Source organism: Seriola lalandi, unplaced genomic scaffold (assembly GCF_002814215.2).
Source record: "Seriola lalandi dorsalis isolate HSWRI2012SDOR001 ecotype SW California unplaced genomic scaffold, Sedor1 jcf7180002054478, whole genome shotgun sequence".
Classification (NCBI taxonomy): Eukaryota; Metazoa; Chordata; class Actinopteri; order Carangiformes; family Carangidae; genus Seriola; species Seriola lalandi.
Window position 1 is genome coordinate 438,691 of NW_019525031.1, and position 17,065 is coordinate 455,755.

The 17,065-nt window shown below is 40.1% G+C and overlaps 1 protein-coding gene across 3 annotated transcripts in view; it reads right to left on the bottom strand.

Moving 5' to 3' along the window:
* Positions 1-2,446: 2,446 nt before the first annotated feature.
* Positions 2,447-17,065, bottom strand: part of tspan4a (tetraspanin 4a) — a 127,948-nt gene continuing 113,329 nt past the window's right edge. For all 3 annotated transcript variants that reach the window (XM_023412411.2, XM_023412409.2, XM_023412410.2), the window contains 4 exons: positions 16,440-16,541; positions 14,255-14,386; positions 6,884-6,967; positions 2,447-3,019 (listed from right to left, as the gene is read on the bottom strand). In XM_023412411.2, the coding sequence (XP_023268179.1) occupies positions 2,951-3,019; positions 6,884-6,967; positions 14,255-14,386; positions 16,440-16,541 (387 nt within the window). In that variant the 3' untranslated portion in view covers positions 2,447-2,950. The remainder of the gene's footprint in view (positions 3,020-6,883; positions 6,968-14,254; positions 14,387-16,439; positions 16,542-17,065) is intronic.

Here is a 17,065-nt window from a genome sequence, read left to right on the forward strand (position 1 = left end):
CCCCAGATCATAGCCCTGCCCCCACAGGCTTGTACAGTAGGCACTAGGCATGATGGGTGCATCACTTCACCTGCCTCTCTTCTTACCCTGATGCGCCCATCACTCTGGAACAGGGTAAATCTGGACTCATCTGACCACATGACCTTCTTCCATTGCTCCAGAGTCCAATCTTTATGCTCCCTAGCAAATTGAAGCCTTTTTTTCCAGATAGCCTCACTCATTAGTGGTTTTCCTAAGCCTACACACCTGTTCAGTCCCAATCCCTTGAGTTCCCTTCACATTGTGCGTGTGGAAATGCTCTTACTTTCACTATGAAACATAGCCCTGAGTTCTAATGTTGATTTTCTTCGATTTGATTTCACCAAACGTTTAAGTGATCGCCGATCACGATCATTCAGGATTTTCTTTCCGGCCACATGTCTTCCTCGAAGACGATGGGTCCCCACAATCTTTCCAGTTTTTAATAATGCGTTGGAGAGTTCTTAACCCAATTTTAGTGGTTTCTGCAATCTCCTTAGCTGTTTTCTCTGCTTGATGCATGCCAATGATTTGACCCTTCTCAAACAGACTAACATCTTTTCCACGACCACGGGATGTGTTTTTCGACATGGTTGTTTAAGACATGAGAAGCAACTCATTGCACCAGTTGGGGTTAAATAACTTGTTGCCAGCTGAAAGATAATCACTCATGCAGTAATTACCCAATAGGAGGCTCGTACCTATTTGCTTAGTTAAATCCAGGTGGCGACTTTTTTTTTGGCCAGCCAGTGAATTTGTATAAGCTAGTTATATATGTCATTATATGAAGTCGTTCCAATTTCTAATCTATACATTTTTACATAGGCTATATGTACATATAAAATAATCATGTATATTTCATATATGGAAGTTCAATATATCTACATGTATTTGCATATGGGACATGTTGTTGACATGTTATGGGACATGTTATCTCTAGTTGCTGGGTGAAGGAATTTTACTCCTTCACACTTTCTTCTTATTTTTAGGCCTCACCAACACTCCAGTTCACGTCAGAACATCACATGCCCAGACAATGGTTCACTGTTGAGCTTTTATTACGACTGTTGGTGTCTGTGGAGCCACCACTATCCTCTGTTGCTGGGGCAGCGGAGGTCTTAGAGATAAGGATACAGGGAGAAGCAGAAACTGAGAGAGAACTGCCGTAAACACAGCTCAGGGAAAGGATAAGACAGATGTAATATTAATTAGGTAAGAGCATGTGATAATGGTCAGATTTTAGTGTCCAATAGAATCCTCACACATGTAGGTTTAGGCATCGTTTAGCCTTATTTGGTTTGGGTACGGAGGAGTGTTGCAACCATGTGATAGGAATATATAGACCCTGTAGGACCAGGCATCTTCAGAGACTGCTGAGTCTCTGCTCCAGATTACAATAAATCCTCCTGCCTGAGACGTGTGAACTCCTGCTGATCGTCTCTCTCTCCAGCTCACAAGATTTCAACCACATGCAGCATCAAAGTGTGTGTTATTTACCCTTTAATTCCAGTTTAGTGTGTCATGGCTACGAAAACATATCACTTTTTTTTTTTTTCAACAACGGTCTCTCATTATTTAAATTTTTCAGCACAAGACAGAGCATATTAAATACAACATGTGGGAAAAATAATAGAAGATGTATATATATCTATGTGTGTGTGTAAAAGTCGTGAGCCAGGAGCACTCACAGTAAATTTGCCTGTTTCACCTACTGGCTGACTTGTGTAACTTCATTAGTTTATTTCCACAGATTTGATTGCTCTGGGAACTTTGCTCTCTGAGGTCCAGATTATTGTGAAAAGACTTCCAGCACCTGCAGTGCTTGGACCTCAAACTGCATCTGAAAACATCTCTTAAAGCATTTTTCCTATGGGGCTATTTAATCAAAGAGTGCCTCTGGTGTGCTTATAACCTGGATTATACTTGACGGCCCAAGGTAGAAGGAAAAAAAAAAAAGAAAAAGGAATTTAAGGAATCACAAAAGGGCCAGAGGAGGCTTCACAGCCTGCAGATGAATCTTTATCATTGGAGCTGTGATTGGTGCTGGGAGGGAAATTGCCCCAGGACAGTATGGAGGATCCAGCTACTGTTCATTTAAATTCCACCGACAGAATCTTCCTATTGTAGTTGGTGCAAATCTCATGTCCCATGTAAATCCACCCAGTAAAAAAGCCACATGTTCCATAGTGCATGAAGTCGTAAAGCGGCTCATTTCATTACATGCGATATATCTAATTAATGCCAGATTAGTTGGTTGCTACAAAATATATTAATGACTCCAGCATTTCTCAGCAGAGGGACTATATTAAAAAAATTTACATTCCCATTTCTGGCAAATTTCCACCGTCCCTCCTGTTTGTCATCCAGGGTGTCAGCAGCTGGATTACACACAAACCCCTTCAGCGACAAGACAAGATGACGTGTGCTGTTTAGTCGAGCCAAAACGTTTATTACACACCATCGCAGGAGACATGCACTCGCAGCACTTCACACAGTGCACTATCCCAACTGTAGCTCTCATTTTGAAAACACATACAAACCATGAAATAATTTAAAACGAAACACATATTAAAAAAGGGTTACACTTGTTTTTTTTTTTTTTTCATACATGTTCATAATACTGCTTCATAAAATGTATCACAGAAATTAGCTTTTGACACAGAGCAAACCATAGGAACCAACTCAGGTATTACACTGACACTGTGCTTGTTGATAGTTAGAGGATAAACTGTGAACCAGTGACATCCGAGAGCGAATGTCACAGAGAGGACAAGCGTTGGAGAAAAGAGTCTGTTCAGGGAGGAGGAGGAGGAGGAGGAGGAGGAGGAGGAGGAGGAGGAAGAGGACGAGGAAGAGGACGAGGGTGGGTCTATATCTGTCCCTCTCTGATGTAAAACAATCCAAGAGTGCTGAATGGCAGAGAGGTCGACTGCTAGGCGTAGAAGGTTTCCACTTTCACTGCCTGACAGAACATCGTCATGGAGAAGACCAGGCCCAGGATCTGCACAAACACAAGAAACAAATCAGGCGTTAAAGCCTTTACATGTCCACGTGTAAAGCCACAGCGAAATGAACAAGGAAGTCTTCTGTCTGTTTGGCTCATTCTCTGGATCATAATGTCCACCTGTGTGACTATAACTGCCAAAAAGATTAACTTTCTCACAGTGTTATGTTCACATCTCATTACATTTATATCTTGGATAGTAATAAGAGGAGCATCTGCGCACTCCAGTCTGTGCAATATTCATCTATTAAATATTACACAGATTGGAGAGTGTGGATGCTCTTCTTTTTATTATTACCATTATGTTGTATCTTTGCTCTTTGCTTTATTGGACCCAGTTTCAACTGAAAATTCAAAACACACAACAACAAATTTTAAACCCATTCTCCCCGTTAGCTTGTAACTGTAAGAAATTGGATCCTGCATGAACAAGATTTTCTGCCAGAGTTGCCAAACAGTTTCTGTGTGTGTGTTTACTGGTTTGAGTGTGGCTCAGCTGGGTAAAAGGTTATGCTACGTTCTGATACTGATTTGTTAACATTTGACTCAATGTGACAACAGTTGCTGCTTATGTTAAATGGTATATCAAATTTGATCAAGCCACACACATAGTCCTGATGAAGTAAGTTAGCTTGAGTAAATAATCAATAAATACTGTGATTTAATACATATTATATTATGCTCATTTATTCAGATATTTAATGTTATGTCTGCCGGCTTTTAATGACATTAAGATGTTAAAAATTTCTATATAACAAGATTTAAAATTTTCATTTAAAAGGATATGTAACTTCTCCGCATTAAAATGTCTTAAAATGAATAAACCTATGTTATATATTTTGTTAAGTTGTGTATTTACATTATCCCAAATGTTTCCAGCAATGTTCAAACCTAAATATGTAACTTTAATCGAGGTAATGGTCAGTTTTCCCTTTGCGCATGTTTCAGCGTCTGCCACAAGTGTCAAAATTGGCTTATTATCCAGTTTTTTTTACAACACACTTTTAGTTTTTGGTAGTTTTTAACTATATACTTTTACCAGATGAAGGATTTTATCCATTGGACTTCTGGATCTTAAGTTATCAGAGAAACTCTGATTCTTATTATGAAACTGTTTTATTTAGTTTTTTTTTTTTTACCAGATTTAATCTGTTTGTTTTTGAGAGGAGAAGACCTTTGCAGATGATTTGGTAATTTTCTTTAAAATAGTGGAGTAATGGCGTCCTGAGCAGATAACGAAGCCACGCCCACTCTGTGTGTGTTGTTCTGTTTTGCGCGCGCTTGTTAGTGCACGTGAGTTGCTCCTGCTAAATCATTGGCTCTCCTGACACACAGAGACCGCCCACTCATAAGATGACGCGGTGACAAGCAATATCACACCCGAAGTCGTGATGTATCCTCACATTCAGTTCATCATTTTCATCATCTGGCTGGTCAACACAAATAATTCCGTGACTGGACTGTTGCTAAGCAACACATAAACATTTACCTGACCGCGCACTAGCTTTGCTACACTGTGTTCACGTTACCTCAGGTGTGTCCTAGAGAGGTAATGACCGTTAATGTAACGCAAATGAACGGTTAAACACCCGTAAAGCGGAGTGATACATGTTGTACTCATCAAATCAAATTACTTGGTCAGGACTAACTTCTGTAAAGTACAGTATGCAGCGGTCAGGTGGAAACGACCCTACACAATTTCTTCCACGGAAAAAACCGCGGTTTTCCGCCTAAAATGAGGTTCGACAAAGAAAGAGATAAGACGCAGAGCACCGGGGGACACGGGGACTACCAGATCAAATCCCGCTCTGCCGGTCCACCTTCCAAACATCCACGAAGTTTATTAACGTGTTTACCGGCTCCTGGTGTCACTCCTGATGCCGGGCGTGAAGGCCAAGGCTGGGCGTCTCTCCCAGTCGGACCGTGGAGCTAATACTGCTCGTTTTACCAAGATGGAGAACTCAGCTGGACTCAGAACTGACTTTTCTTCACATCCATGTGAGTACCTTGATGGCTATATGTCTGTTTTCATTAGTGATCGGCTAAAGGAGGCATGCTAACGTTAGCTAACTTGCTGTTGTTGTGGCTACTGATGTTGTGAATTTGTTCGGCAAATGTTGCTATCGCTAGCTGGCTAGCTGTTAGCATTGCTGTGGAGCATATCGCGGCGATGCTAGCCTGGGCTAATTGTTGTGGCTGTGTTGTTATTTTGGTGGTTCTCTTGTACACAGATTAACTTCATACAGCTGTGCTTTGTTGTGTGTGTTTAATGGCCGCTCTCACTGGGTTTCGTAACACCTTGCTGACAACAAGATTTTTCCGATTTGGTAACTGAAACGCGGATAACTCGGGTGTGACGTCATTCCCACCACCGACTTCCGAGGTAAATGGAACGCACCATTAGTGGCAGTAATGGAGTACTGCAGGAACATACTGTTTTACCTGGGCTATCAAATGGCCCGTTTTACAGTTTGTTCAGTCAATCTATCATTAGATTTAAACACATAAAAGACCAAATAAGCACAAATTAGGCAGTAAATAAAAATGATGCAGGAGCCTTTTCTGAAGGAGAAAGTTATGTCTCTTCTCACGGCAAATTTACGAAGTGGGCATGTACAGTATCCGTGTGTAACTGCATTATAAGACCACTAAAGGGTTCAAACTCTTTGGACTTTTGAAGCCTAAAAATGTCGTAATGAATCTTCATCATCAGTCCTATTTTTATCCAGTTTACTGTGTCACACTTACTGGCTACTGTTACTAGCACATTCCCATAGACCTTCCATTGTTATTCCCATGATGAAGATGATGGCCACAGCTGGGTCTTGTGAGAAATTGTGACACTTCTTTCAAAATCTTAATTTTTGTCCACAACTAGAATGAGTTTCTTCACCATTAATTTGAGGATATCGGGAAAACAACTATAAAAAACAACTGTAATAATTTGTCATTTATCTGCTTTTGTGTGTATAAAGTAAAATAAAAGTGAAACAATATTTTAATAACATTGAGCTGTTGTCCAGTATTATTTTGAGTGATCATCACCAAATGTTTGTATATTTTCATAGACAGTCATTTTCCATGTATTTTGGGTTCCTCTCGCTTTATAGTTTTTGACAAAATATTGACAAAATGAGAAGTCAGACAGTTTAAAAGCTGCTAATTGTAGGAAAGGTGAATACAGAGAGGGTCTGCCAAAAGACAAAAAAAAAGAACCTGGAAACCAAAGGGTTAATGCATATAACCAAATATTGATTCAACTTTTCATGTGCGAAAGGAAGAATATTATTTCTTCTTTCACAAATTTCATAAACGTGCTTTAATTTGTCATCCTTGCCGGAACCTAAAGTATAATTGTGTTATTCTTTGTATTGTATAATGCAGTGAGTGAGCTGGCAAAATCACAGATACTTGAGATAAGTCTGGTCGTGATTACATCTTCCTTCTGGTTTTCATGTTGCTGCATGTAGGATTTTCAAACAGGGCCTTGAGAATCTTAACGGGTGACTAAAAAGGAGCCTGCAGCATCACAGGAGCTTCGTGTGATCGATGTTTTCAAGAACAGCATATTTCTCCCCTCAGATTGTCGAAGCAGATCACGTACCACTTGGCTGGAGAGGACATAAAAGAATTTTATGGAAAGTAAAACCCGTCTACGTGGTCTTCAGTGGTAACACGAGGTTTATACAAGCTCCTGCTGTCCACAGAAAGTCTATGCTCGGTGCTTAATGCAAAATACACTGGAAGTATTAGGTTTATTTATCGCCAAGTAAGAGCCTCCGTCTGAGACTGTGGATATCAAGAACTGAGTTAATGACTGCTGAAAAAAAATAATTCACACAACTCAGAAGCTGTAATTACCTGAGTAAGTGCTGTGCATAGAGCAAAGATCCAGAGTGCCACCAGGTTCTCATTAAGCCAGTCCTTTACCCGCTCGTAGCACGGCTGTGGAGACACACACACAGAATGAGCAAACATTAGCATACGAATGTAAACTCACCACTTTGATGTCCAGTGTTATATACAATAGAAAGATGTACAATTTACAGTGAGTCTCTTCCTTTAGTAAAAAACTAGAAAATGTCCCCTGTGGCAACAACCTTATCTCCTCCTCCTCCTCCTCCTCCTCCTCCTCCTCCTCTGACCTAATATTCTTTGGGAAAAGTTTTCCCAGAATTGAAGTAAGTCCCCGCCGTCCTTGTTTCCCTTCAGCTGTACAAACAGGAGAAATGTGAATACCAGAACAGCACATGCACCGGAGGCATCATTTAGACATGAGAATGGGCTGAATTTTTCATGTCTGACATTGTTTGAATGCATTCTGAAGGTAACTCAATAAAAAAAGAAAAAAGAAAATTCTCCGCCCGCTTACTTCTTCCCTATTTTTTTTTATATGTCACTAGCACATTTTCACCACCTACAGTACATTTCAAAATCTCCTTTGAAACTCTGGAAAATGCCCCTGAGCCCAGCAGTGCCCAGCAGACAGAGAGAAAAGAGAGATAATTATTATTAATAGGGGGAACAGAGCAATGTCCTTCTGGGACTAGGGTGTAAGCAAATAATAAAACGGAAATGAATCCTGAAAGCAAAGAAAGAAGCTTTCGAAGAACAGTTGAATGCTGACATTAAAAGTGATAGGAGTCACATTTGGCATGTTGTTCCTCAACCTCATACATTTGAAAGATATGTGTGCCAAATTGTGTGTTTGATTGTGTTAGTTACATTTGAGAAAAGACTGTCTGACAGACTGTAGTACAGGGAAAGGTGCTATCATAACAGGCTACACTGCTGCTATAATTAAATTATTCATTTCTGCAGACATGCCTTCCCGATTGTGCTATTTTTTAAATCTCCTTACATCAAGAAGCTGAGTCAGAGCCAGGGAAACCAAACACGCTCCACTCTGTATTTCACTGCTGCTCGGAACGTCAGGAAACCCAAAAATATATTTTCTTTAGCACAAGGTGAAATAATTCTAGGCTGGATCAATATGGAAAGTCATGCTGCAAGCCAAATTTAGGACGTCTTTGGTGTTATTTATCAAACTGCTGCCCAAAGGCAACCCTCCTGGCCCACAGAGCTGCATCTGAAAATATATAAATTCAGATTGTTCTTGTTTGACGTCCACTGTAAACTCTCAGAAGACCAGGGGAAACAAATAACGTGCTCAGCCACTTGTAGCACAGGGATGGTGCTATATTAACAACAAAGTAGTTCTATGCAACAAAATAATGAAATCTTAAAGTGGTTTTAATTATATTATACAGTAAACATACTTTACGCTGTTTGAACTGTCATGGTCTCTTTGTTTCCATCCACAGGCGCTAAACTGTTGCAGTTACAGAAGTAGTGCACTCATGGCCTTCAAACATTTGCAGGCTTTCAAACTGTGAGTGCATTTGTGTGTGTTGTTTTTGTCCGTCTCATTTAGAGCTTGTTTCTGTTCATAAGACCATGAAGAGCTCTTTTTTTTTTTCTTTGTATTTGAAGAAATGATTCTGACACAGTGCCCGAGTCCACGATCACTCGGCTGTCAATGACATGAGCCTCGAAAATCTAAATCAAATGCAAAGGATCAGGCTTTATTCCACTTCTCTTCATTACAAAACTGTATAGTGAAAAGCAACATGTGAGGCATTCATATGATTTAGATGTAGTATATATAATGAAAGTCGTGACATTATTGCTGAAAATAACTCTAGTGAGGTGCTGCAAAGATATTGTACAGCACCAAGATCACAGACCTTCCCATTTATTCAACTGCGACATTGTTTATGCGTGGGTGGGCGGAGTGAATCTTCTTGTTACTATCATAGACTGTAAATAAAGATTGACGTGAGGTCACCCAAAGGTTTTTCTGAAGAGTGGTTTTGACGTCACAGTGAGCTGTTGCCATCTTGGCGGTGCCTGACTCCGCCCTCTTACTCTCGGCTAATCCAACAATGGACGAAGAGGTGGGGCATGTGTGGAGCTGAGACTTCGGTGCATGCCAATTGGTGGTAACCACCCGTCACTCAAAGAGGCCACGCCCTCGATTATACATAACTTTAGCCTTAATAAAATGTAAACAGGTGAGTTATATAAACAGGTGTCATGAAGGAGGAAATCAGCTATAGAGACCAAAACAGTTTTTGTACCAGGCTGTAAACATGTTTATTTCTGCTGTAAAGTTGGACATTTTAACATGGGAGTCTATGGGGACTGACTCACTGTTGGAGCCAGACTCTAGTGGTCGTTAGAGGAACTGCAGCTTCTGGTTCTTCGTTGTTCATGTTTCAGCCTCGGAGGTTGATGCTTCGTTACTACAAACTAAATCTCGGCATGGTGGTTCTTTGATTATGTTGACCAACCAAACGGGAAGCTGAACCCAAAGAAACCTGATGCAGGTCACTAGAGAGTGGAAAAGAAGCTGACTTAACTTAAGCTACTTAACTTAAAGCTGATTAATTCCATCCATCCAATGATGGTCTGATAAACATTCACGAGAGTTGAAATGCTTTTCTTTCAATTGAATTTGGGTAAAGCGTTGAAATGCATGTTAAAATTAGGTTCCCCTCTATGTTTTCATTTTCATTGGAAGATTGTCCTGGAGGCTGTTAACATTTGAATATCAATATTAATTCACCCTGTGTTTAGTTTCTTCACTGACGGACTAAAATGAGAAGACTGTGTCAATCAAAGCACGACTTTGGGAGGAGCAGCGATGTGTGACAAGATGGAGAGAGAGAGAGAGAGAGAGAGAGAGGGTGATGGAGATGAGAGAGGAAGAGCAGGTACGCAAAAAAACAGGAAATATAAGTAAGATGAAATGTCTTCACTTAAGGCAATGCATGCTCATTTTTATTTCCGCTTCCCAGGCAGTTTTTATGTCGGAGAATTTCACTTGTTTCAAGCTTATTTAAATGTTTTGCCTATTTTAAGTAATATTTCCCCCATTTCATCACTTCTCTTTTCTTGTTTTCTTGTTTTTGAGAGCTTAGTTTTAAAGTGTTCACAACAGGATTAGCATTATGTCCCTAACAAAAACTAAATGACCTGATCACATTCAAACAATGAGCATCTTATTACCACAGAGATACATGTTCTTTGGTAATTACAATGGAAGCTTTCGGCACAAACCTATATGGTATTATTGTATAAATACATTATTGTTTAAAACACATTTTGCTTATGTTCATCTACTGTTTGAGACACACTCCCATAATTTCAATGGTTTTAAAGTTATTGTTATCTAATTCTTTCCCTCCAAACATCTTGAAATGCACATAGATAGATAGATCAGGGAAATCTACATTTTTCAGAGAGCATGCCCTCGAGCTCCCTAGCAGCCCAGGTTTTGAATTATTTCTTGGTGTTTCTAAAACCCTGCATATGGACATGAACAACATAAACCTGCCGGTGTCCTTGAATGGCTTAATATACTTTTTTTTGTTGCTTTGAGCCCAAAAGAGAAACGCCTGGATCAAACCGGCCGTTACTGACATACTATAGGTATTGTGAGGAATACTTTTGAAAGCAAGTACAGAGTACATATTTTAAATTGAAGGCATTACTGGAAGAGAGAACTGCTGTGCTTCAATGTGAACTACAGGAACCGAATCCTTGATCTGCAGGACAAACATTAATCAAAATACAAAACCAGCCAGATTAATTTTGTTGTCGAAACGTCTGTCACACTAGAAAGGCTGAGGGAATTCGGAGGTCTACGTGAAGGCCAACAAGCTGTCACCTGAAGGAGGTAATGCATAATTTTGAAAAATCTTTCAATGGTTTTTGTGGAAGCTGGTCTCAGGAAAAAGTAATGAAAGGACATTTTAAAAGGTTATGTCTTTCATTCCTAAAATTGAAAAAATTGCAAACGGCTGCAGCTTGACCACAGCTTGGCCTTTCCACTGCTGAGGGGACAAATTAAATCCAGTCGTAAACAATTGGAGTAAGAGGATTGTAGTGTATTTAGAGATGAAAGGCTGACCCCGATGCCATCATATTTAAGATCTGGCCTTTGCAAGTTTTTACTGACGATTTGCTTTATTTACTAAACTGAAGAGTGAGATTCGGTGTACGTGTGCTGTCAGATGAGGCTCACACTTACAGAAATAACTTGGGTTTCATACGGTTTTAAACACAAAATTTTAGTCATCCAACAAGGTAGGAGTGACATTAATGCCACACTTGATGTGGAGCTTTATAATCTGTGACTGTTTCTACAGGCAACATCTGGCATGTTTGATATGATTTTTGAAATGGGCCCATTTACCATTTTGCTGCAACAACCTAATAACATCAGAGGCTACACAGAAATCGTCATTACGGTTCATCAGCTTCACTTGTTATGATGCGCGCTGATTGCTGTGGCACTGCCGGGTGACAGAAGTCAACTACTCATTGTGTTAAGTGGCCCCCAACATTTGTTAGTCCTTTACGATAACAATGTGTCGACCTCAAAACCGCTATTTAATTTCACCACTCCTCCCATCACATTTTATTTTTATCTTTCATGCTGGTGCCTCCAAATAATATGGCAATTATCAGCTTTTGCAGTTGGCAGAGCTGATCAGCAGCTGTTGTGTAGGTCTGCTGAGTTACACCAGAATTTAAATATTAAACAAGCAGAAAAGGCATCTCTACAGGGCTTTTATAATGAGCCAGGGTGAAATATTATTTTATTTACATGCACTGTAAACATCATACAGGAACGCAACTGTTTTCTCCGTCAATCTAGAAATTGAGTTAATTTCAAGTTAATTCAAAAATTTTCAGATTACTTCAGATGTTTAAACAGTCAAAGTTCTTCTAATTTAAAGTCTTTTGACTTGAAATGAGGAGGTGAAAACTTGCTGTGTAATATACAGTATGTTCAATTAAGTCGTGGCTGTTTCGTTTTAAAATAATAAGCACAGTATTGAATTAAGTCCCTACCCAGTGCATTAAAAAACTAACAATAATTTAACAAGGTCACTGGGAGCAGCCTTGCACCTCAAATAGAAGATGCTTAAGTGAATTTTATTCCAATATTTAATGTCCTCGAGACCAAAGACCAAAAGTAAAACCCTGAGGGATCCCACAGGAAACAGTGGATTGAGGATGAGACCGTACCCACCAGTGCAGGTGTCTCTGACTGAAACAGCCACCCCACTTTCAGCATGAGAGCGGTGTGGTCTACTTTGTCAAAGGGTGATTGAAACACGGGAGGAAGTTCGCGATTTGATGCATCAGCTGCCAAGAGGAAGTCATTAGTTAAGATGGCTGATTCTGTCAGATGGAGCTCAGCCTCTGAAACCAGACTGGAAGATTCTGAAAGCTGGAAAGACAGCAGTGCAATAAAAACCGTTTTCTCCAGGAGACACGGGAAGAAAGGGAATTTTGAAGAGAGAGTCTCTTGTTGTTCAGGACTGAGAAAAGAAAAGTAGGGGCTGTACTATTGTACTTGAAAGAAAGAGGTCAGTTGCCAGATTTCCCGCTCAAGCTTGATTTAATGTGTGAAGGAACAAATCGTGTTAATGACGAGTGTATAGTGTGTTAGTGTCAAGAAAACAGGTGGGCGGCTTCATGTGCGACAGTTTCCTTCAGTTCAGAAATGTTAATGATGCTGTAGTAAGGAGTTTTCCAGGGTGATGAATAGGTCACAAGTAGGTGGAGTAATTTAAGTTCTGAATGAGTGAGTGATTAATACCATCTGTCCCTACATTTTATATCAACACACCCGTTATGTTACATGTGCGTGTGCGTGTCCACCCCAGTGTTACATACTCATTAAGACAAAGCTGCAAAAACGATGCAGCTTGTACTGCGTTTCTGTTTTGACGGATGCAGATCCTCTGCGCACCGTGTTCACCTTTTTCACCTGCACGCTTCCACTCACAGACATGCAACCGCTTTTAGCAGATCGGGCCGTTTTCAGACATGACACTAAGTGCCAACCCCTTTTCATCTGGTTTGGCAGCAGCAAAGACGTGTAACTTGTTGGCTTTGCCCTGAGTCTACGTGGCCTATTAATAGTCTAAGAGATGTGAAGAGACTTGAAGAGGTGCACCACAGGTGTAACACCTATAAGCCTTTTTTTTTTTTTTTACCTCCTGCTTTCTTAAGCTAACATAACAATTCAAAACAGCAACTCTGCACTTTGCACCACTGCTATGAATTAAAAATACAACACCAATTATACATTAGTAACACCAGCAGTCAAGGCTCTCAGGACAGTAGTGATTAATTCAGTATCAGTAATTATGAATACAAATCTGTCAGATTTGTAAGTTGTTTTTTTAATAGGTAACTGGCTACTTTAACAAAATCTTTGTTGAGTATTGTAGCTGAAGGATTTGAGGTCAAGTGAGGAACTGCCTTTACCTCACAATTACCTCATCTTGACTTTAAACACTACATTTAAATGAAGTATGACCAACACTGAGCCGACCTCACCCGACTCGCATCTTCTCTTCTTTGTTTTTCCATTTTTGAATCTGCACCTGAGATGATATTGGTAGACCTTAACCGAAATAGAGAATGAACTTAACATTATGTTTAATTATGTGCTACAAAATATGTACTAAATGATATGTACCACATAATGTGAGTGGGTTTGTGCCCCCACTTCCCAACTGATTGACCGACTGCTCGCTGCTCCCCACCCATCTGATTTACTGTTTACAAAAAAATAAAATCAGTGGCAGATTTACCTCTCACACAATGTGGGAGACAAAGGGAGGATTCTTATTTTTAGCTGACAGCTGTCAAATTAGCTGGGTGACATGTCACTAGCAGATTCATTAAGCTAATGTTAGCTCCACAACATGTCTCAACAGGAGTGTCTGAAAACCAATCGACTTGACAGTTGTTCATAAAAAGGTACTTAACAATCAACGTGATCACTTACATGATATGATGCTAAACGACAGGCTAAATCTGTGTCCCCATTTTAAAAAAAATATTGCACATGCGCCAGATAAAAACATGGAAAACGTGGAAATAAAGAAACAGCAACAATAAATAGCATTAAAAATAATAAAAATGAATAAAATAAAAATAATAACTCCAGTATTAAAAGAATAGGGACAAACTATAAGATCAGACTGTCGGTTCATGCTAACATAACCCAGTCTGGTATTAGCTTATACTTGGACAAGGAAGATTGGTTGTCTTGTTTTGCATCTGGTTTTTTGTCCATTGATTAAAAATATCTGATTAATTCAAATATTGTAGGAATACTTTGATTGTCCTGCCAGAACTCACCGCCGTCCACCATGTTCCTGGGTTGTCCAGGCCACAGTTGTCGCTGTACTCCAGGCAGCAGGAGTCTGGCACACGGGTGGTGTTGTAAACCTCAAACCAGTCTGTGTGGTTGGTGACTCCACAGCAGCGAAACTGCGCCAGAGGAAAACAATGCGTCAAGAGAGTCTGATCTGTTATTATTGTCCCAGCTGAAATCCTGATGCATGATAACAAATAAACATCCTTCTCTTATGGAAGCGATTCACCGGCCAAAATAATTCATATGTGCTGAACTCTCGCGGATATTGAGCTACAGCCCCTTTTGTATAGGCTACAATCCACATCTCATTTGTCTCACTGCCCCTAAAATTATTTTCTAACTCTCCTGCTCCGTTTTATCTACATCGCCTCCCTTTGTGATTGGAATAGATTTTTGATAAGGGATCGTGGCTTTCCCCACAATTCAATTCATCAGTTGTATTTCATGGAAAGATAAAGTGCCCCTGATGTTTTGCTCATTCAGTGGACTTTAATTCCACACAGGAACAATGCTGCCGGTGCCGCTCCCCACACCACACTGCGTGCCCAGAATAGGGGATTGTGTATTAATTCAAAACTTGCTCATCACTTAAAACAGTGGATCAAATTTATGTGCAATTTATCATGAAGTACAGAAATATTCAAATGACCAGAAATCGTCCGAAGCAGCCTATAGTTTTAAAGTTGCACAGTCAGAAATATTCAAATGTTAGCACCTCAGAAAGTTAACAACCAGTCGGGTGTGTGACCATTACTGATTTATTGTACTGACATTTGGCGCCTTGTTGAATGTTTTTACAGCTTCTTCTCATGTATGTAGATCCTCTCCTATTCCATAAGAAGCCATTAATAATATTCAGGGTGAACTTTGCTACGGGGACATCTGCTGTATTATCTATTCAGTGACTCAGCATGTATGAAGGAGGCTTGGGAGGCAGAACGGTGACAGAATGAGAGCTGCCTTTTAATGGTCTTCATCTCAGCCAGACTCAGACTTTATGGAGCCCCATACATTCACACGGCACCGCTGATCTGACAAGGAGAAAGGTGCACATTCACGCTGGCACACAAGAACATTTTTTAAAACGGTGGCTCATCCAGGCAGATTCTCCTCGTGGTATCATCCAGTACGCAAGAAAAAAAACAAGTCTGCACATTAACACCCACACATGCCGACACGCACACATTTGCATATATTATTCGCATAGCAGTGTCATCATTTTTATGCCTTTTTCAGTCGCATACATCATGGCCACACATTAACGCCATATGCCTTCCAGACACTAGATGTATGCATGCAAACAGACGAGAGCCAAACATTCAGCGTGTACCGCACATTTGCTAATGGAACAAAACGACGAGCCGTAACGCCGAGACTGTGACGTGAACAAGGTCCAAAGAGCCCCGAAGTCTCCGATCTATCATTTGATGCCTCCCAAAGGCGTTCGCCAGCAGCGGCATCCGTCCTCTGCAATCCTTAATTCCAAATCTCTGCTTCTCACATTGTGTTTCCTTTGCAGCGAAATTCAAAGAAAAATATACAGTATATAAATAATACAAAGGAAAAAGAACATCAAAGTGAGAGCTGGAAACAAAGATTACCTCAGAGAGTCTATGGTGTTTGCATTAATCTCTCTGACAGCGTTTTACCACAGCATTTAAACCAGAGAGGCTTTGCGTGTTTGTCGGTAGAGGCCTTTCAGACTGATGCCATTTTGTTCTGGATTGCCAGTAGTTTTCTTTTTTTTATCAGCCTGATTGTAAATGTCCAGATTCCATTAACTACAAAAAGGATTGCTGTGTTTTATTCAAATTTTACACGGAACGGAAAAAATGTAAAATCAAATGGCCCTTCAACATTTGACTACTCCCTTTTAATTTAATGCGATTACAATGCGACAAAATGGTGAAACCTTGCCAATAGCAAAAGTAAGCACTGTCGCAATGAATAATGCAGTGGTAATGTCATGTATCTCAGCTTGTGACAAGGTATTTTGCATGACTTGACTTGCTAAATGGCATTGAAGTTAATATTGAATGGGCTGCGGTGCTCACAACAGACTCATGACTTCAACAAACTGTAACTGGGAGAAACAAAAAAGTTCTGGACTTTGCGTCGTAAAAAAACTGTTTTAGACCCCCCCCCCCCCGTGATGTCATGTCTTACATCAGTTTGTACTATCATCCAGGCGTTGGTCAAACCCACGTTGCCCTCTGTGCCGAAGAGCTGGAGCCCCTTCTTCAGATCCCTTTGGGCGTAGTGATCAATCTGAGGAGACGGGACAGGAAAGATGATTTAATGAATTACATTGATTAATTTAAGGTTTACATGTTGATCAGCTGGGCAGCGCATCTCTCTGTAAATAATAACCATTGTACAAATAGCATTTTATATTTGGTCTACAGGGTCCAGGGAGATGAGCCCTGCCCTTCTGTATCATTTTATTTACCCAGGGTGTTTTATTATTCAGTTGAGAGGGGAAGTTCAGTGTCATTAAAAACAGACACGTTTTCCTGTCTACGGCAAAAATGTTCCGAATATCTAAAGATATATTGTGGAAGATTGCTGTATTAGAGAAGCACACTGTATTCACAAAAGAAAGAAATTTCAGAGCCTTTATCTCATCATCATGAGAAAAGGTTAAGGTGGTGATCAATCATTGCCATTTGAGAAGACAGAGGGATTATGGCCCTACCTCATTTAATTTACCTTTTATTTCCTTTTTGGTTTGAGACAGTTGGAGATATTAATGTCACTGAGTAATGTGGATGGTATTATCACGATGAGAAGGG